Source organism: Oncorhynchus clarkii, chromosome 33, assembly GCF_045791955.1.
Source record: "Oncorhynchus clarkii lewisi isolate Uvic-CL-2024 chromosome 33, UVic_Ocla_1.0, whole genome shotgun sequence".
Classification (NCBI taxonomy): Eukaryota; Metazoa; Chordata; class Actinopteri; order Salmoniformes; family Salmonidae; genus Oncorhynchus; species Oncorhynchus clarkii.
The window spans coordinates 30,416,236-30,437,030 of NC_092179.1; the positions used below are offsets into that span (position 1 = coordinate 30,416,236).

The 20,795-nt window shown below is 48.7% G+C and overlaps 1 protein-coding gene across 1 annotated transcript in view; it reads left to right on the forward strand.

Moving 5' to 3' along the window:
* The window catches only part of LOC139393089 (tyrosine-protein phosphatase non-receptor type 12-like), a 41,100-nt gene that overhangs the window by 19,406 nt on the left and 899 nt on the right, over positions 1–20,795 (forward strand). Inside the window, exons 11-15 of the mRNA XM_071141436.1 lie at positions 4,226–4,314; positions 8,937–9,841; positions 14,391–14,462; positions 18,130–18,212; positions 19,211–19,247. Coding sequence (XP_070997537.1) covers positions 4,226–4,314; positions 8,937–9,841; positions 14,391–14,462; positions 18,130–18,212; positions 19,211–19,247 — 1,186 coding nt within the window. The remainder of the gene's footprint in view (positions 1–4,225; positions 4,315–8,936; positions 9,842–14,390; positions 14,463–18,129; positions 18,213–19,210; positions 19,248–20,795) is intronic.

Genomic DNA, 20,795 nt, shown 5'->3' on the forward strand with positions numbered 1-20,795 from the left:
CTTTACCGTGAAATGCCGAATACAACAAGTGTAGACTTTACCGTGAAATGCTGAATACAACAAGTGTAGACTTTACCGTGAAATGCTGAATACAACAAGTGTAGACTTTACCGTGAAATGCTGAATACAACAAGTGTAGACTTTACCGTGAAATGCTGAATACAACAAGTGTAGACTTTACCGTGAAATGCCGAATACAACAAGTGTAGACTTTACCGTGAAATGCCGAATACAACAAGTGTAGACTTTACCGTGAAATGCCGAATACAACAAGTGTAGACTTTACCGTGAAATGCTGAATACAACAAGTGTAGACTTTACCGTGAAATGCCGAATACAACAAGTGTAGACTTTACCGTGAAATGCCGAATACAACAAGTGTAGACTTTACCGTGAAATGCTGAATACAACAAGTGTAGACTTTACCGTGAAATGCCGAATACAACAAGTTTAGACTTTACCGTGAAATGCTGAATACAAGCCCTTAACCAACAGTGCAGTTCAAGAAGAAAATATTTACTAAGTAGGCTAAAATAAAAAGTAACACAATAAGAATAACGAGGCTATATAGAGGGGTACCGGTACTGAGTCAGTGTGGAGGCTATATACAGGGGGCACCGGTACTGAGTCAGTGTGGAGGCTATATAGAGGGGGTACCGGTACTGAGTCAGTGTGGAGGCTATATAGAGGGGGTACCGGTACTGAGTCAGTGTGGAGGCTATATAGAGGGGTACCGGTACTGAGTCAGTGTGGAGGCTATCTACAGGGGGTACCGGTACTGAGTCAGTGTGGAGGCTATATAGAGGGGTACCGGTACTGAGTCAGTGTGGAGGCTATATAGAGGGTACCGGTACTGAGTCAGTGTGGAGGCTATATACAGGGGTACCGGTACTGAGTCAGTGTGGAGGCTATATACAGGGGTACCGGTACTGAGTCAGTGTGGAGGCTATATACAGGGGGCACCGGTACTGAGTCAGTGTGGAGGCTATATACAGGGGGCACCGGTACTGAGTCAGTGTGGAGGCTATATAGAGGGGTACCGGTACTGAGTCAGTGTGGAGGCTATATACAGGGGGCACCGGTACTGAGTCAGTGTGGAGGCTATATAGAGGGGTACCGGTACTGAGTCAGTGTGGAGGCTATATACAGGGGGCACCGGTACTGAGTCAGTGTGGAGGCTATATACAGGGGGCACCGGTACTGAGTCAGTGTGGAGGTTATATAGAGGGGTACCGGTACTGAGTCAGTGTGGAGGCTATATACAGGGTGCACCGGTACTGAGTCAGTGTGGAGGCTATATACAGGGGGCACCGGTACTGAGTCAGTGTGCAGGGGTACAGGCTAGTTGAGGTAATCTGTTCATGTAGGTGGGGGTGAAGGGGCTATGTATAGGTAACAAACAAACAGCGAGTAGCAGCAGTGTACAAGAGGGGGGGGGGGGTCAATGTAAATTGTCCGGTGGCGATTTTTATGAGCAGTCTAATGGCTTGGGGGTAGAAGCTGTTGAGGAGCCTTTTGGTCCTAGACTCCGGTACCGCTTGCCGTGCGGTAGCAGAGAAAACAGTCTATAATTTGGGTGACTGGAGTCTCTGACAATTTTATGGGCTTTCCTCTGACACCGCCTATTATATAGGTCCTGGATGTACTGGGCCGTTCACACAACCCACTGTAGGTCAGATGCCGAGCAGTTGCCATGCCAGGCGGTGATGCAACTGGTCAGGATGCTCTCGATGGTGCAGCTGTAGAACCTTTTGAGGATCTGGGGGCCCATGTCAAATTTTTCCAGTTTCCTGAGGGGGGATAAGGTTTTGTCGTGCCCTCTTCACGCCTGTCTTGGTATATTTGAACCATGATAGTTGTGATATATATACACACATACACATTTTTGTAATAATGACAATTGCAACAATACTGAATGAACAATGAACACTTTTATTTTAACTTAATATAATACATATGGGCTTTTGGATGGGTGTTCTTAAGGTGATTCCACCTGGTTGGTGGTATGTTTTGATTTAGCCATTGCTGACCCCATAACATCTGAAAAGCGGTTCCTTCGTTCATTTATTCCATAGGATATTTTTAGATTCACTTAAAATAAGGTCTGTGTTTCGTGTAGGCTTACACCACCGTGCCAATTTTACAACTGTGTAGATATCCATAGGACAAGGTAACTCTGATCAATATTGGCTAAATATAAGCCAAGATTTTGTAGAGTGGATTTATGAAAATATTTAGACAAACGTTACCTTATCCTAGTGAGATTTACACGGGTACCAAAACGCAGAGGTGGTTTAAACCTGAACGAAACACAGACCTTATCTGAAGTAGATCAAGACATTCTCTATGGAAGACATGAACAGAGGCGGTTTAAACCTGAACGAAACACAGACCTTATCTGAAGTAGATCAAGACATTCTCTATGGAAGACATGAACAGAGGTGGTTTAAGCACAAAACACAGACCGTATCTGAAGTAGATCAAGACATTCTCTATGGAAGACATGAACAGAGGTGGTTTAAACCTGAACGAAACACAGACCTTATCTGAAGTAGATCAAGACATTCTCTATGGAAGACATGAACAGAGGTGGTTTAAACCTGAAGTAGATCATGACATTCTCTATGGAAGACATGAACAGAGGTGGTTTAAACCTGAACGAAACACAGACCTTATCTGAAGTAGATCATGACATTCTCTATGGAAGACATGAACAGAGGTGGTTTAAACCTGAACGAAACACAGACCTTATCTGAAGTAGATCAAGACATTTTCTATGGAAGACATGAACAGAGGTGGTTTAAACCTGAAGTAGATCAAGACATTTTCTATGGAAGACATGAACGGTAAAATAACGAAGGAACCCCTTTCAAGTTCAGCCGCAAGTTATTACAGGAATTATAACGCGTCAACTATTTCTCTCTAAACCATATACCTTTGACTATTACGAGCCTGCTGCTGCCTACCACCCCTCAGTCAGACTGCTCTATCAAATATCAAATCATAGACTTCACTATAATAAACACACAGAAATACGAGCCTTAGGTCAAATCTGGAAACTATCACCTCGAAAACAAAATGTTTATTCCGTTCCGTATTTTATCTAACGGGTGGCATCCATCAGTCTAAATATTCCTGTTACATTGCACAACCTTCAATGTTATGTCATATTAGTTTGCAAAGAGCCTTGTGGCCCAAACTGTTGCATATACCCTGACTCTGTGTGCAATGAACACGAGAAGTGACACAATTTCACCTGGTTCACCTCTGCTAACCTGGATTTATTTTAGCTAAATAGGCAGGTTTAAAAATATATACTTGTGTATTGATTTTAAGAAAGGCATTGCTTTTTATGGTTAGGAACACGTTGGAGCAACGACAGTCGTTGATTGATTGTTTTTTATAAGATAAGTTTAATGCTAGCTAGCAACTTACCCTGGCTTGCTGCATTTGCGTAACAGGCAGTCTCCTCGTGGAGTGCAATGTGAGGCAGGTGGTTAGAGCGTTGGACTAGTTATAACTGCAAGATTGTGTCCCCCGAGCTGACATGGTGAAAATCTGTCGTTCTGCAGACCGAGGCAGAACGTTCCTAGGCCGTCATTGAAAATAAGAATGTGTTCTTAACTGACTTGCCTAGTTAAATAAAGGTGTAAAATTTTAAATAAATAAAAATTGGTGCCCAAAAATACCGACTTCCGATTATGAAAACTTGAAATCGGTCCTAATTAATCGGCCATTCCGATTAATCGGTCGACCTCTAGTGTGTATTCTGTGTACTGTAATCATGTCTATACAGGCACATCTATAGTCCCACTGTTGGCTATGTTTAGCAACTAGTTAGCAACAAATGCTTTTATACATAAACACTGTTTGGACACAGACTACCCAGTATAATCTCCCTATTTAGGAACAGAAGACTGGGACAATGGCAGGACCAATAGCCACACACACCACACACACTGGCACACATGACCAGGGTGACCTGAGCTGACCTCCTTACCTCATTGTGTTTGATATAGATTTGGACGCTACACACACGCCTACTGTTCAGCCAGCCCCTGGGACCATGTATAGGAAACCCCAGTGATGATACGAACAGGACTGGAAACCATGTTGCCTTGCTGTTATTAGAACCAGTGCAGACAGACCCAAATGATAAACGGTACATTAGCTAAAGTTTTTATTTTCTTATTTTCTTCATCCCTCTGTTTCTTCTCCTCTTCAGGACGATGGGCTCAGCCCAGAGAAAGCTGGACACCACTCAGACGAGGAGCGATGGGACACACCGCCCCCCAAACCACCCCGCGTACGCAGGTACAGTACAGTGACTTCATCACGTATTCAACAACACTGTATATACTCAGCCCTGGTTGGTGTTCTAGCCTGCTGTTTGTCTGGAAATTGGAAATGTGTTTTTTTGCATATCCCAACTTCCCCTGAGAGACGCTCCAACCGTTAGGCTGCCGTCCACCCAACATTCCTCTGTGTGTGTGTGTGTTTTGACCCTGTACCGGCACCCCCCTGTATACAGTGTTGTTATTTCACTGCTGCTCTTTAATTTCTTGTTACTTTAACTTTTATTCTTCTCCGTGTTTTTTGAAACTGCGCTGTTGGTTAGGGGCTCGTAAGGAAGCACTGTCAGGTCTACCTGTTCTATTCAGCACATGTGACTAATACAATTTGATTTGATGTTTTGAGTGTGTATTTAGTGTGTGTGTGGGGGATGTTTTGAGTGTGTATTTAGTGTGTGTGTGTGTGTGTGTGTGTGTGGGGGGGATGTTTTGAGTGAGTGTGTGTGTTCACCAGTGTCTAGATACGGCTGGAATTCATCAGGGACTCAAGGTCAGACACAGTGAATCATGGTCCTCACACACATTCTCAGTGTCACCACATCACCATGTCATCACGCCCCCAAAAGTCACATCTATGGACTGGTCTAGGACCTGTACTCAGTACTGGAGGCTCTTTCTGGTCTAGGACCTGTACTCAGTACTGGAGGCTCTTTCTCGTCTGGTCTAGGACCTGTACTCAGTACTGGAGGCTCTTTCTGGTCTAGGACCTGTACTCAGTACTGGACGCTCTTTCTGGTCTAGGACCTGTACTCAGTACTGGAGGCTCTTTCTCGTCTGGTCTAGGACCTGTACTCAGTACTGGAGGCTCTTTCTGGTCTAGGACCTGTACTCAGTACTGGACGCTCTTTCTGGTCTAGGACCTGTACTCAGTACTGGAGGCTCTTTCTCGTCTGGTCTAGGACCTGTACTCAGTACTGGAGGCTCTTTCTGGTCTAGGACCTGTACTCAGTACTGGAGGCTCTTTCTGGTCTAGGACCTGTACTCAGTACTGGAGGCTCTTTCTGGTCTAGGACCTGTACTCAGTACTGGAGACTCTTTCTGGTCTAGGACCTGTACTCAGTACTGGAGGCTCTTTCTGGGCTGGTCTAGGACCTGTACTCAGTACTGGAGACTCTTTCTGGGCTGGTCTAGGACCTGTACTCAGTACGTCTGACCATTGCGTGAATCAAACCCTCAGTAATGTTATATTAGGAGCTCTGTGGTTGTCATCATCCCATCATGCCCTACTCATCAACAACATACAGGTACCTGCCAAAATAAAGGAAACACTTGAGTAAATGAGGACACAGAGTATATTGAATGTGTGGTCCATACAGGTCTGGTTCCTGAGTTAATTAAGCAATTAACATCCCATCATGCTTAGGGTCATGTATAACAATACCCAGTTTTGCCCATTATCTTGGCTACCATGGCTAGAAGAAGAGATCTCAGTGACTTTGAGTCTCAAATGAGCATGGGGAGGTTAGTGTGTGTGTGTTTGTGTGTTTGTGTGTGTCAGTCACCAGATTTCAACCTAATGGAACATTTATGGTAGATTCTGAAGCAGTGACTGAGACAGCGTTTTCCACCACTATCAACAGAACCCCAAATGATGTAATTTCTTGTGGAAGAATGATCTCGCGTCCCTCCAATAGAGTTCCAGACACTTGTAGAATCTATGCCAAGGTGCATTGAAGCTGTTCTGGCTCGTGGTCCATTGAAGCTGTTCTGGCTCGTGGTGGCCCAACACCTTATTAAGACACTTTATGTTGGTGTTTCCTTTATTTTGACAGTTACCTGAACCTACTGACCGTAACAGAGATCTTCAAGCCACTTGCCTGACTGTGCTCCTAGCCGGCTGACTGTGCTCCTAGCCGGCTGACTGTGCTCCTAGCCGGCTGACTGTGCTCCTAGCCGGCTGACTGTGCTCCTAGCCGGCTGACTGTGCTCCTAGCCGGCTGACTGTGCGCCTAGCCGGCTGACTGTAGTCTCTCTGAGAACACACTGACTGTGCTCCTAGCTGACTGTGCTCCTAGCTGACTGTGCTCCTAGCTGACTGTGCTCCTAGCCAGCTGACTGTGCTCCTAACCAGCTGACTGTGCTCCTAGCCAGCTGACTGTGCTCCTAGCCAGCTGACTGTGCTCCTAGCCAGCTGACTGTGCTCCTAGCCAGCTGACTGTAGTCTCTCTGAGAACACACTGACTGTGCTCCTAGCCAGCTGACTGTAGTCTCTCTGAGAACACACTGACTGTGCTCCTAGCTGACTGTGCTCCTAGCTGACTGTGCTCCTAGCTGACTGTGCTCCTAGCCAGCTGACTGTGCTCCTAGCCAGCTGACTGTACTCCTAGCTAGCTGACTGTAGTCTCTCTGAGAACACACTGACTGTGCTCCTAGCTGACTGTGCTCCTAGCTGACTGTGTTCCTAGCTGACTGTGCTCCTAGCCAGCTGACTGTACTCCTAGCCAGCTGACTGTACTCCTAGCCAGCTGACTGTAGTCTCTCTGAGAACACACTGACTGTACTCCTAGCCAGCTGACTGTACTCCTAGCCAGCTGACTGTACTCCTAGCCAGCTGACTGTGCTCCTAGCCAGCTGACTGTGCTCCTAGCCAGCTGACTGTGCTCCTAGCCAGCTGACTGTGCTCCTAGCCAGCTGACTGTACTCCTAGCCAGCTGACTGTAGTCTCTCTGAGAACACACTGACTGTGCTCCTAGCCAGCTGACTGTGCTCCTAGCCAGCTGACTGTGCTCCTAGCCAGCTGACTGTAATCTCTCTGAGAACACACTGACTGTGTGTGTGTGCTGCTCAGTCATGTGCAGGGCATTAACCTGCGTTTGTCATCATGTGATCTTTATTTGGCACATGTCCACATCCTGCTGAAAGTGTGAGAGTTCAGGAGATGGAACTTGACAGTTCACACACCTTTCTGAAGAGCTGAATGTTCCATCCCCCTGTGGTTACCGTGGTTACCATGTCACCCACTCTAGCAGACTACCTCAGTTTCCTGGAAAGAAAGGCTGGTCGACTGATCTGAGTTCCATTCAGCCAGATTCCACTGTGTTGTCACATTGGAGGTCTACCGTGGTATTACCCCTGTGTTCACTGGGTGACTGTGTTACCCCCTGTGTTCACTGGGTGACTGTGTTACCCCCTGTGTTCACTGGGTGACTGTGTTACCCCCTGTGTTCACTGGGTGACTGTGTTACCCCCTGTGTTCACTGGGTGACTGTGTTACCCCCTGTGTTCACTGGGTGACTGTGTTACCCCCTGTGTTCACTGGGTGACTGTGTTACCCCCTGTGTTCACTGGGTGACTGTGTTACCCCCTGTGTTCACTGGGTGACTGTGTTACCCCCTGTGTTCACTGGGTGACTGTGTTACCCCCTGTGTTCACTGGGTGACTGTGTTACCCCCTGTGTTCACTGGGTGACTGTGTTACCCCCTGTGTTCACTGGGTGACTGTGTTACCCCCTGTGTTCACTGGGTGACTGTGTTACCCCCTGTGTTCACTGGGTGACTGTGTTACCCCCTGTGTTCACTGGGTGACTGTTACCCCTTGTGTTCACTGGGTGACTGTGTTACCCCCTGTGTTCACTGGGTGACTGTGTTACCCCCTGTGTTCACTGGGTGACTGTGTTACCCCCTGTGTTCACTGGGTGACTGTGTTACCCCCTGTGTTCACTGGGTGACTGTGTTACTCCCTGTGTTTACTGGGTGACTGTTACTCCCTGTGTTTACTGGGTGACTGTGTTACCCCCTGTGTTTACTGGGTGACTGTGTTACCCCCTGTGTTTACTGGGTGACTGTGTTACCCCCTGTGTTCACGGGGTGACTGTGTTACCCCCTGTGTTCACCTGTTACCCCCTGTGTTCACGGGGTGACTGTGTTACCCCCTGTGTTCACGGGGTGACTGTGTTACCCCCTGTGTTCACGGGGTGACTGTGTTACCCCATGTGTTCACGGGGTGACTGTGTTACCCCCTGTGTTCACGGGGTGACTGTGTTACCCCCTGTGTTCACGGGGTGACTGTGTTATCCCCTGTGTTCACGGGGTGACTGTGTGACCCCCTGTGTTCACGGGGTGACTGTGTGACCCCCTGTGTTCACGGGGTGACTGTGTTACCCCCTGTGTTCACGGGGTGACTGTGTTACCCCCTGTGTTCACGGGGTGACTGTGTTACACACATTGTATTGGATGATCTGCTCTTATGTTCTGATGTATTTCAGGTAGATTGCTGTGGTAAATCCATGATATTATGTACGTTTGGAGAAGTTGTGTTTGATGTAGATACATGTTGTGCCCCTCTATTGTAGTGTACATTGACGTCTGCCATCTAGTGGTAGAATTTTAGCATAAATTTGAAGTTTGAATTGCTATCGCTGTCTTAATTTCTCTCTCCCATTTTCTCTCCCCCCCCCCTCGCCATCCTCCTCTCGCTCCGTCTCTTGCGTTCCCCCCCCTCTCTCTCCCCCTCTCTCTTCTCTCCTTTCTCTCCTCTCTCTCTCCCTCTCTCTCTCTCTCCCTCTCTCTCTCTCCTCTCTCTCCTCTCTCTCCCTCTCTCTCTCTCTCCCTCTTCCCCCCCCCCCCCCCCCCCCCCCCTTCTCAGCAGTCAGTTGGAAGGGGACGTGAAAGAGGAGATCCTTCAGCCCCCAGAGCCTCGCCCGGTTCCTCCCATCCTGACCCCGTCTCCCCCCTCTGCCTTCCCCACCGTCACCAACGTACGTCAGGACAACGACCGCTACCACCCCAAGCCGGTCATCCACGTCCTATCCTCTGCACAACAACAACAACAACAACAGCAGCAGCAGCAGCCCCAGAAAGCCCAACAGTCCCCCGACCTGAAGGACAACTATAACAAGACATCGTTGGATAGTGTCCCCTCAGGAGGCCCCCCTGCCCAGGCCCCCTCTCCCTCCTCCCCCTCCCCAGTGGATGGGGCAGTGCGTCTAGAGAGGAAGCTGAGTATTGAGATACAGAAGGTTCCGTTACAGGAGGGTCCTAAGAGCTTCGATGGTAACAGCAGGCTGCAAAGATCCCTTGCCTTCAAGGCCCGGTCCAACACCTCCAGTTCCTCTCTTTCTGAGGACTCAGGGGCCGACGGGGGGCCCCCCAACATGACGCACCAGGGCGCCTTCGGACCCCTCCCCTCCCGCCCCAACCACCTGCCCCTTAAGGGGGAGAAGGCGGGTCAGGCAGGCTGGATCAGCCCAGAGAAAGCCCCCACACCTCCAGCCCTGGTGGCTGGGTCAGAGAGCACCCCCACCTCCAATCTGACCTCTTCCCAGCCCCACTCCTCCACCTCCACCCCTGTCAGGACTGCTCTGAGCTTCACCAATCCTCTGCACTCAGACTTCCCTGATGTGAAGGGAGATGGAGGAGGGGAGGGTTCCAGACCCTCCTGGTCCTCCAAGGCTACGGCCACAGTTACGGTGGCCCACGGCGAACACCCGCCCAGGAAGGTGTCGACCATGTCCATCGCCGAGCAACGGTCGCCGACGGAAACGGCATCAAGTACGTGGTTACGTTAGAGCTTTTACTAACTAGCCTACTTCCCTAACTCTGTTGGGCTGTGGTACTACTGACTAAAACAGACTAGGGACCAGACACAGGGACAGAAGATGGGCTGGGAGTGGGGTCAGAGCTGGGTTCAAACACTATTTGAAATCATTGCAAATACCTTATCTGTGCTTGAGAGAGCTTGCCTGGGGGCAATTTACATCTCCAGGAAGACTAAAGCAAACGCTGAAAGTATGTTAAAGATTTCAAATAGTCTTTGAACCCAGGTGGTCTGGCTGGGGTCCTATTATAAGGGCTGACTAAGGGTCAGTGGTTGTTGTGGTCAGCTTTAGGGTGGAGTAGCAGCTGACAGGCAGATCTAGGGTCAGTTTGTGGAGAGCTGGAGTCTACGTCCGTGGCCAGAGGGCACTGGCAGGCCACACTGTAATGACAGGCTGTTGAAGGCAGTCTAGACACACACACACAGACAAGGTATGGAGACCACAGATCTACATAAACACACAGCACTGCGAGGGACAATGGAGACTGACCAGTCCAACTGACAGTTTCAGACCACTGGCTTGCCATATAGAGTAATTATATACACACAGACTTGCTTATGGACTGCTTATGTGGAGAATTAACATTTGAATTATGTATAAAACAGATAATGTTTGGATACATTGAATATATTGTTATAAAACTTGTTAAACCATGGAACTAAAATGATCGTCTTGTAACCCCCCCCCCCAAAAAAGTGTCAATAAACTGAATTATTTCTGTATTGTTTCTTCCAACTCTGACCTGCTATAGTCACTCATTTTCTTAACTACAGTAAATACATAATCTGCCATTTTACCATGGTAACCCAGTCCTAGTCCGCTGTAGGATGAGGACAACACACACACACACACACACACACATAATGGTGTCTCACTGGAGCTAATAAACTGACCACGGCACGATAGTGTCACACCACACTGTCCATGTTATTAGATGGTGTCTAGATCCATATTTCATCTGCTCCAGCAGACCTTGGTTTAGGGTTTAGGCTGTAGACTCCAGCAGGCCTTGTTTAGGTTGTCGACTCCAGCAGGCCTTGTTTAGGTTGTCGACTCCAGCAGGCCTTGTTTAGGCTGTAGACTCCAGCAGGCCTTGGCTTAGGCTGTAGACTCCAGCAGGCCTTGGTTTAGGGTTTAGGCTGTAGGCTCCAGCAGGCCTTGGTTTAGGGTTTAGGCTCCAGCAGGCCTTGGTTTAGGGTTTAGGCTGTAGATTCCAGCAGGTTTAGGGTTTAGGCTGTAGACTCCAGCAGGCCTTGGTTTAGGGTTTAGGCTGTAGGCTCCAGCAGGCCTTGGTTTAGGGTTTAGGCTGTAGGCTCCAGCAGGCCTTGGTTTAGGGTTTAGGCTCCAGCAGGCCTTGGTTTAGGGTTTAGGCTGTAGATTCCAGCAGGTTTAGGGTTTAGGCTGTAGACTCCAGCAGGCCTTGGTTTAGGGTTTAGGCTGTAGGCTCCAGCAGGCCTTGGTTTAGGGTTTAGGCTGTAGGCTCCAGCAGGCCTTGGTTTAGGGTTTAGGCTGTAGACTCCAGCAGGCCTTGGTTTAGGGTTTAGGCTGTAGGCTCCAGCAGGCCTTGGTTTAGGCTGTAGACTCCAGCAGGTTTAGGGTTTAGGCTGTAGACTCCAGCAGGCCTTGGTTTAGGGTTTAGGCTGTAGGCTCCAGCAGGCCTTGGTTTAGGGTTTAGGCTGTAGGCTCCAGCAGGCCTTGGTTTAGGGTTTAGGCTGTAGGCTCCAGCAGGCCTTGGTTTAGGGTTTAGGCTGTAGACTCCAGCAGGCCTTGGTTTAGGCTGTAGGCTCCAGCAGGCCTTGGCTTAGGCTGTAGGCTGTAGACTCTAGCAGGCCTTGGTTTAGGGTTTAGGCTGTAGACTCCAGCAGGTCTTGGTTTAGGGTTTAGGCTGTAGACTCCAGCAGGCCTTGGTTTAGGCTGTAGACTCCAGGCTCAAGTTGGAGTTACCATAGTATTATGTGACAGTGAAGGGACAGAACAGGACGGTACAGGATGCTGAGTGGGGCTATGTAAAGATGGTGGAGTTTTGTCTATGGGTTGTGTGGGAGGAAACAGCTGGTAAGTCTTAACATGAGGGGTAATGTAACTCTTAGGTGGGGTTATGTTGAGGGGTAATGTAACTCTTAGGTGGGGTTATGTTGAGGGGTAATGTAACTCTTAGGTGGGGTTATGTTGAGAGGGATAATGTAACTCTTAGGTGGGGTTATGTTGAGGGGTAATGTAACTCTTAGGTGGGGTTATGTTGAGAGGGATAATGTAACTCTTAGGTGGGGTTATGTTGAAAGGGGTAATGTAAGACTTGTCAGTCTGTTATTGGATGATTTGTTGACTGTGTGAAATGTTCTGAGTGTGAGATGAGTAAACATCTGATCATGTGTGTCTACGGGTGCTGCTGTTCATGTGTCTGCGCTCATGGCATGTGGTGCTTTCTGCCCTTCCGTGCTTGGCGGGGGAGGTGTGTCTGCCTGCATGTCAGCCCATTGGAAGTGGGCCATTAGCGGTGCTCTGTGGGCCAAAGCATGGATTAATCTAACATCTGTCTGTGGTGCAAACAGGGCTGGTGTTCTGCTGGCCCCCGGCTGCCCCACGGCTCCCTATATAGTGCACTACCTTTGACAAAAGGGTGCCTTTTGGGACACAGACTGTAATGTACCAGGCTGTTTATTCTTTCCCCAAGGAGAGATGTTGCTTGACCTCAACAGGGTGTTTCAGACAGGAGAGAGGTTGCTGGGCCTCAACAGGGTGTTTCAGACAGGAGAGATGTTGCTAGGCCTCAACAGGGTGTTTCAGACAGGAGAGATGTTGCTAGGCCTCAACAGGGCGTTTCAGACAGGAGAGATGTTGCTGGGCCTCAACAGGGCGTTTCAGACAGGAGAGGAGACTAGACACGCTAGAATAGCCATTTGAGCATCCGTGCATAATCGCAGACTTCTAGACAGGAAATAAAGTGGGTTATGGATGCACAAATGGCTCTGCTAGCAGGCGAGTGGTGTGGATAACCTGAAGCTAAGCACAACTGACTACAGCTCAATAATGTGTTTTAATAATGAACAATGTCTCCTGGAACCTTTTTCTGCTTGTGTTTCCCTCTGCCCTTTGTCAGAGTAGTGTTAGGCTGGGTCTGAGTGAGGAAGAAAACAGTGTCTGGGAGGATAGTTGATGTGGAAAGACTCCTCAGTAGAGATGGAAGGATGGAGATAGTGGGGAAGAAAACAGTGTCTGGGAGGATAGTTGATGTGGAAAGACTCCTCAGTAGAGATGGAAGGATGGAGATAGTGGGGAAGAAAACAGTGTCTGGGAGGATAGTTGATGTGGAAAGACTCCTCAGTAGAGATGGAAGGATGGAGATAGTGGGGAAGAAAACAGTGTCTGGGAGGATAGTTGATGTGGAAAGACTCCTCAGTAGAGATGGAAGGATGGAGATAGTGGGGAAGAAAACAGTGTCTGGGAGGATAGTTGATGTGGAAAGACTCCTCAGTAGAGATGGAAGGATGGAGATAGTGGGGAAGAAAACAGTGTCTGGGAGGATAGTTGATGTGGAAAGACTCCTCAGTAGAGATGGAAATATGGAGATAGTGGGGAAGGGATGGAGAGGAGAGTGCTGTGAGCATGTGAGATGTCAGGCTTGGATGAGTTGAGGCAGACTGAGCAGGCAGTTTGTGTGTGTGTGTGTGTGTGTGTGTGTGTGTGTGTGTGTGTGAGAGAGAGAGAGAGAGAGAGCGGCCAAGCACCAGGAGATGTTTCAGTGGGCCCTGGAAAGGTGGGTGGCTGGGATGGATTTGTGTGGGGGGGGAACAGTGCATGTGTACCAACCAACCGTGTGCACGGGTGTAAAGCCTCCTATACTGCCACGCTACACACAATGGCCTGACAATCACTTAACTGCCCAGAGATGGGATTTTGATCAAAGGCAGCTGATGGGAATCGAGCGATATCCTAATCATGATCTCAAAATCACCTGATCTCTGATTGTATGATCTCTTCGCTTGTGATTGAAACAGCTGTGATTTGATGGGAATGATTGAATGGTTTGGTGTTGATTCTGGCTCTGCTTGGCTTTGTGGCGTGTTGTCTTGGGGTGGTTATGGCTCTGAATCTGGGAGGATGTATTCTGAGCTTGTCTCTCTGGCTGCATCTGAAATGGTACCTTTGTCTTTACACTGCACTACTTCACCTAGGGCTCTGGCTAAAAGTAGTGCACTACTTCACCTAGGGCTCTGGCTAAAAGTAGTGCACTACTTCACCTAGGGCTCTGGCTAAAAGTAGTGCACTACTTCACCTAGGGCTCTGGCTAAAAGTAGTGCACTACTTCACCTAGGGCTCTGGCTAAAAGTAGTGCACTACTTCACCTAGGGCTCTGGCTAAAAGTAGTGCACTTAATCATTAGGAATAGGGCACCATTTCAGATGTACCTGTTTCTCGCTGTCGTTTGATTGTTGATTGGCCGTCAATTTGACCTTTGACCCCTGGTAATAACCCCTGCTGTACTCTGACCTCTGACCCAGACAGTGACCAGAGTGAAGATTCCCCTCCCCCTCTACCTGAGAGAACCCCAGAGTCCTTCATTTTGGCCACAGGTGTGTTTTAACGGTCCCAGTCTTGGTCTCATACATCAGGAATGGTGAGCTGTAGTAAGATGTCTGGCATCATGAGACGACAGACAAGGGAGGGTCTGCAATTTCCAACATCCTGGAGAGCCAATGTGTTGCAGGCTTTTGTTCCATCCCAACTGTAAGTTAACACATCTGATTTAAAATGATCAACTAATCATAGTCTCCTATTTTAAATTGTGAAAAGGGGAATTGAGTGTTTTAGACCTGGGCTGGAATAAAAACCTGCACCTTCGGGCATTCTTCAGCCCTCCAGGACTGGCTCCACCCCTTGGTCTGCCCGCTGTCTTCTGCTGCAGTGTGGTGGCTTGACACAAGAGGGCGCCAGAAACAACTCTGCAGACCTTGAACATGGATAGTTTTGCCGCCTTCTCAGTCATCTCAGCTTCAGAACTTCCAGATGACTTTTGTTATGACTGTTGTTGATGAGAGAGCATGGAAATGAAATGACCAGATTTTTAGTTAAGTCAACTCTGATTCTCTGCAGTATATATCCAGTCTGGAAGCCAGACACCACCATATGAAGGGGGGGGGCTCCTCGAGTGGCTCCTCGAGTGGCTCCTCGAGTGGCTCAGCGGTCTAAGGCACTGCATCTCAGTGCTAGAGGCGTCACTACAGACCCTGGTTCGATTCCAGGCTGTATCACAACCGGCCGTGATTGGGAGTCCCATCGGGCGGCGCACAATTTGCCCAGCGTCATCCGGGTTAGGGTTTGGCCGGGTTAGGGTTTGGCCGGGTTAGGGTTTGCCAAGGTAAATAAGAATTTGCTCTTAACGGACCTGCCTAGTTAAATTAAAATAAAAAAGCCTTGAGGTTGCCCAAATCAACTCCTTAGTGTTCCAACTCCTTAGGGTTCCAACTCCTTAGGGTTCCAACTCCTTAGTGTTCCAACTCCTTAGTGTTCCAACTCCTTAGTGTTACAACGTCACACCAACTCCTTAGTGTTCCAACTCCTTACGGTTCCAACTCCTTAGGGTTCCAACTCCTTAGGGTTCCAACTCCTTAGTGTTCCAACTCCTTAGTGTTCCAACTCCTTAGTGTTCCAACTCCTTAGTGTTCCAACTCCTTAGTGTTACAACGTCACACCAACTCCTTAGTGTTCCAACTCCTTAGTGTTCCAACTCCTTAGGGTTCCAACTCCTTAGGGTTCCAACTCCTTAGTGTTCCAACTCCTTAGTGTTCCAACTCCTTAGTGTTCCAACTCCTTAGTGTTACAACGTCACACCAACTCCTTAGTGTTACAACTCCTTAGTGTTACAACTCCTTAGTGTTCCAACTCCTTAGGGTTCCAACTCCTTAGGGTTCCAACTCCTTAGTGTTCCAACTCCTTAGTGTTCCAACTCCTTAGTGTTCCAACGTCACACCAACTCCTTAGTGTTCCAACTCCTTAGGGTTCCAACTCCTTAGTGTTCCAACTCCTTAGGGTTCCAACTCCTTAGTGTTCCAACTCCTTAGGGTTCCAACTCCTTAGTGTTCCAACTCCTTAGTGTTCCAACTCCTTAGTGTTACAACGTCACACCAACTCCTTAGTGTTACAACGTCACACCAACTCCTTAGTGTTACAACTCCTTAGTGTTACAACGTCACACCAACTCCTTAGTGTTACGTCACACCAACTCCTTAGTGTTACAACTCCTTAGTGTTACAACGTCACACCAACTCCTTAGTGTTACAACGTCACACCAACTCCTTAGTGTTACAACTCCTTAGTGTTACAACGTCACACCAACTCCTTAGTGTTACAACTCCTTAGTGTTACAACGTCACACCAACTCCTTAGTGTTACATCATCACACCACTCAACTTCTATTAGGGACGTACATAGGGCCAGGAGGTTTTCCTCACCATGTGACCAGACCAGGAAGTACTTCAGGCCCCAGGTCTAGTCTACAAGTACAACTAGGGCCCTGAGTTTTAACAGATCAGCTCAGATGGTCTGAAAAACTCCTGGTCCTACGTCGGATATCCCCAGCAGCAGTACCTGACTGAAATTGATACTAGGCCCAATGCCTAATGATGTCATTAGGCCCAAGGGCGGACGTTGCAGGACCGCCAGATAATTAATTCTAGAGATCATTACAAGCAGAGTCCAACTGGGTCCAGCTCTGAGGGGTTAATGCTTATGGACGTTTCTCCAGCTACAACTTGTCATCATAGCTGCGTTATCGTTACCACAGGCAGCAGGGCTACTGACTGGTTCTCAATGCAAGATTGTTTTTGTTTGTTAATGATAATGCAGTGCCACAATTACCAAGGTGGCACAAATATTGTTCATCAAATGAGCTTCTGAGTTGGTTAAGGATCTTTTTGTGCCAGCAGGGCTTTGTCAAATAACCCCGCTCCGCTCAAACCAGAGTCCCACCCCTCACTGGCCGCTAATGGTTCCTCTCTGAATCCCCCTCCTCGTTCAACCGTTATGAACCCCTTGCCTGCAGGGCAGCCTCAGACCTGTGCTGCTGTGAAGGGAGGGAGGATGAATGGATGGAGCGAGACAGGGATGGAGGGCAGCCTCAGACCTGTGCTGCTGTGAAGGGAGGGAGGATGAATGGATGGAGCGAGACAGGGATGGAGGGCAGCCTCAGACCTGTGCTGCTGTGAAGGGAGGGAGGATGAATGGATGGAGCGAGACAGGGATGGAGGGCAGCCTCAGACCTGTGCTGCTGTGAAGGGAGGGAGGATGAATGGATGGAGCGAGACAGGGATGGAGGGCAGCCTCAGCCCTGTGCTGCTGTGAAGGGAGGGAGGATGAATGGATGGAGCGAGACAGGGATGGAGGGCAGCCTCAGACCTGTGCTGCTGTGAAGGGAGGGAGGATGAATGGATGGAGCGAGACAGGGATGGAGGGCAGCCTCAGCCCTGTGCTGCTGTGAAGGGAGGGAGGATGAATGGATGGAGCGAGACAGGGATGGAGGGCAGCCTCAGACCTGTGCTGCTGTGAAGGGAGGGAGGATGGATGGATGGAGCGAGACAGGGATGGAGGGCAGCCTCAGCCCTGTGCTGCTGTGAAGGGAGGGAGGATGAATGGATGGAGTGAGACAGGGATGGAGGGCAGAGTTAACGTTCTCTGGAATGAACATGCTCTCATTAGATTGTGTGTTGATGTGCGGTGTGTGTTCATGACATTTATCAAATGAGAGTTTATTAGTCACATGCACACGGTCCAGTGAAACTCTTCCGCTCCAAACTCCAACATGCAGGTCAACGTTAATATAACAATAATATAGAAAGATCACAAGACAGCATATATACGTTTACAACTAGTGTTACGTTTACAACTAGTCTTAAACACACAATGAAGACAGGAAGGTCAGGGTCAACCATTAAGAGCTGAGGAGACAGACGGGGGTTGGTCGACGGAACAGTCGTATTTGGAGCTTAAATGACCTCCAGCATGTAAGAACAGCTACAATGGAATGAATGAGGAAGTCAGTGGTACATAAAGGCTGTTGGAAAGAGACGTCTCGTGGCCAGACATGACAGACATGCTCTTGTGTCCGCAGCCTAGAAGCCTGGCACTTTGAGGCTCCCAAATATATAGAGCTACTGTGTCTCTCTATGGAAGTCTCTCTCTCTCTCTCTCTCTCGTCTTTTACTTTCTCTCCCTCTGTCTCTCCCTCTCTCTGTCCATCTCAAGACCCATCAGAGTTGAAGGCACCAGGACCATCAGACTGGAGTATCTCAGAGAACCAGTCAGGAAAAGGAGCAGGTTTTCCTCAGGTGAACACCATTCTCACCAGCTTTATAGAAACAAACCTCTAGACGTCTGTTCTCCAGTCCTGCTTCTGGGGACCCACGGGGTGTGCAGGGTTTAGTTCCAGCCCCGTACTAGCAGACCTGATTCAAGTCATTAAGGGCTTGATGATGGGTTGAGGTGTGTTGGTTCTAGACAGGAACAACTGCTTTATATGTTCCGTTGAGATAATAACGGCTGAAGAAGAGATGGAGGAGAGACGGAGGACACAGATTAATAACAGGGCTGAAGAAGAGATGGAGGCCCCGTCTCTCCTCCATCTCTTCTTCAGCCCTGTTATTAATCTGTGTCCTCCGTCTCTCTCCACCATCATCTCTTCTTCAGCCCTGTGTCCTCCGTCTCTCTCCTCCATCATCATCTCTTCTTCAGCCCTGTTATTAATCTGTGTCCTCCGTCTCTCCTCCATCATCTCTTCTTCAGCCCTGTTATTAATCTGTGTCCTCCGTCTCTCTCCTCCATCATCTCTTCTTCAGCCCTGTTATTAATCTGTGTCCTCCGTCTCTCCTCCATCATCTCTTCTTCAGCCCTGTTATTAATCTGTGTCCTCCGTCTCTCCTCCATCATCTCTTCTTCAGCCCTGTTATTAATCTGTGTCCTCCGTCTCTCCTCCATCTCTTCTTCTGCCCTGTTATTGATCTGTGTCCTCCGTCTCTCCTCCATCATCTCTTCTTCAGCCCTGTTATTAATCTGTGTCCTCCGTCTCTCCTCCATCATCTCTTCTTCAGCGCCGTTATTAATCTGTGTCCTCCGTCTCTCCTCCATCTCTTCTTCAGCCCTGTTATTAATCTGTGTCCTCAGTCTCTCCCCCATCATCTCTTCTTCAGCCCTGTTATTAATCTGTGTCCTCCGTCTCTCCTCCATCATCTCTTCTTCAGCCCTGTTATTAATCTGTGTCCTCCGTCTCTCCTCCATCATCTCTTCTTCAGCCCTGTTATTAATCTGTGTCCTCCGTCTCTCTCCACAGGAGCAGAGGAGTACACAGGCACAGATAACAGAGAGAGGTAGGTGGCTCATCTCTTCAGTGTTTAGGCTAAATGATTGGCTGCCCATGCTGCCTCTGATGGCTTGAGGGGGGGGGTGGTCTCATTACCCAACATAAACCCTAGGATGCATCCCAAATGGAACCCTATTCCCTATACAGTGCATGGGCCCTGGTCCAAAGTAGTGCACTATGAAGGGGATAGAGTACCATTTGGGCCTCATTCAGTCTCAGATGTGGTTTTGTCCCTCCCTCTCAGATGGGTGATTAGGAGAGGGCAGGGGTTTGGCTGTAAGACATCACTCTGTTCTGATGTTCAGATGGGTGATTAGGAGAGTGCAGGGGTTTGGCTGTAAAACATCACTCTGTTCTGATGTTCAGATGGGTGATTAGGAGAGAGCAGGGGTTTGGCTGTAAAACATCACTCTGTTCTGATGTTCAGATGGGTGATTAAGAGAGAGCAGGGGTTTGGCTGTAAGACATCACTCTGTTCTGATGTTCAGATGGGTGATTAGGAGAGAGCAGGGGTTTGGCTGTAAGACATCACTCTGTTCTGATGTTCAGATGGGTGATTAGGAGAGAGCAGGGGTTTGGCTGTAAAACATCACTCTGTTCAGATGGGTGATTAGGAGAGAGCAGGGGTTTGGCTGTAAGACATCACTCTGTTCTGATGTTCAGATGGGTGATTAGGAGAGAGCAGGGGTTTGGCTGTAAAACATCACTCTGTTCAGATGGGTGATTAGGAGAGAGCAGGGGTTTGGCTGTAAGACATCACTCTGTTCTGATGTTCAGATGGGTGATTAGGAGAGAGCAGGGGTTTGGCTGTAAAACATCACTCTGTTCTGCACAGATCTCCATGAAAATTAATCATTGATGATCTAAAAGGTCTGGTCTGGAGTTCTGTCTGGTCTGGAGTTCTGTCTGGTCTGGAAGGAGTTCTGTCTGGTCTGGAAGGAGTTCTGTCTGGTCTGGAAGGAGTTCTGTCTGGTCTGGAAGGAGTTCTGTCTGGTCTGGAAGGAGTTCTGTCTGGTCTGGAAGGAGTTCTGTCTGGTCTGGAAGGAGTTCTGTCTGGTCTGGAAGGAGTTCTGTCTGGTCTGGAAGGAGTTTTGTCTGGTCTGGAAGGAGTTTTGTCTGGTCTGGAAGGAGTTTTGTCTGGTCTGGAAGGAGTTTTGTCTGGTCTGGAAGGAGTTTTGTCTGGTCTGGAAGGAGTTTTGTCTGGTCTGGAAGGAGTTTTGTCTGGTCTGGAAGGAGTTTTGTCTGGTCTGGAAGGAGTTTTGTCTGGTCTGGAAGGAGTTTTGTCTGGTCTGGAAGGAGTTTTGTCTGGTCTGGAAGGAGTTTTGTCTGGTCTGGAAGGAGTTTTGTCTGGTCTGGAAGGAGTTTTGTCTGTCTTCTGGTCTGGAAGGAGTTTTGTCTGTCTGTCTGGTCTGGAAGGAGTTTTGTCTGTCTGTCTGGTCTGGAAGGAGTTTTGTCTGTCTGTCTGGTCTGGAAGGAGTTTTGTCTGTCTGTCTGGTCTGGAGTTTTGTCTGTCTGTCTGGTCTGGAGTTCTGTCTGGTCTGAAGTTCTGTCTGGT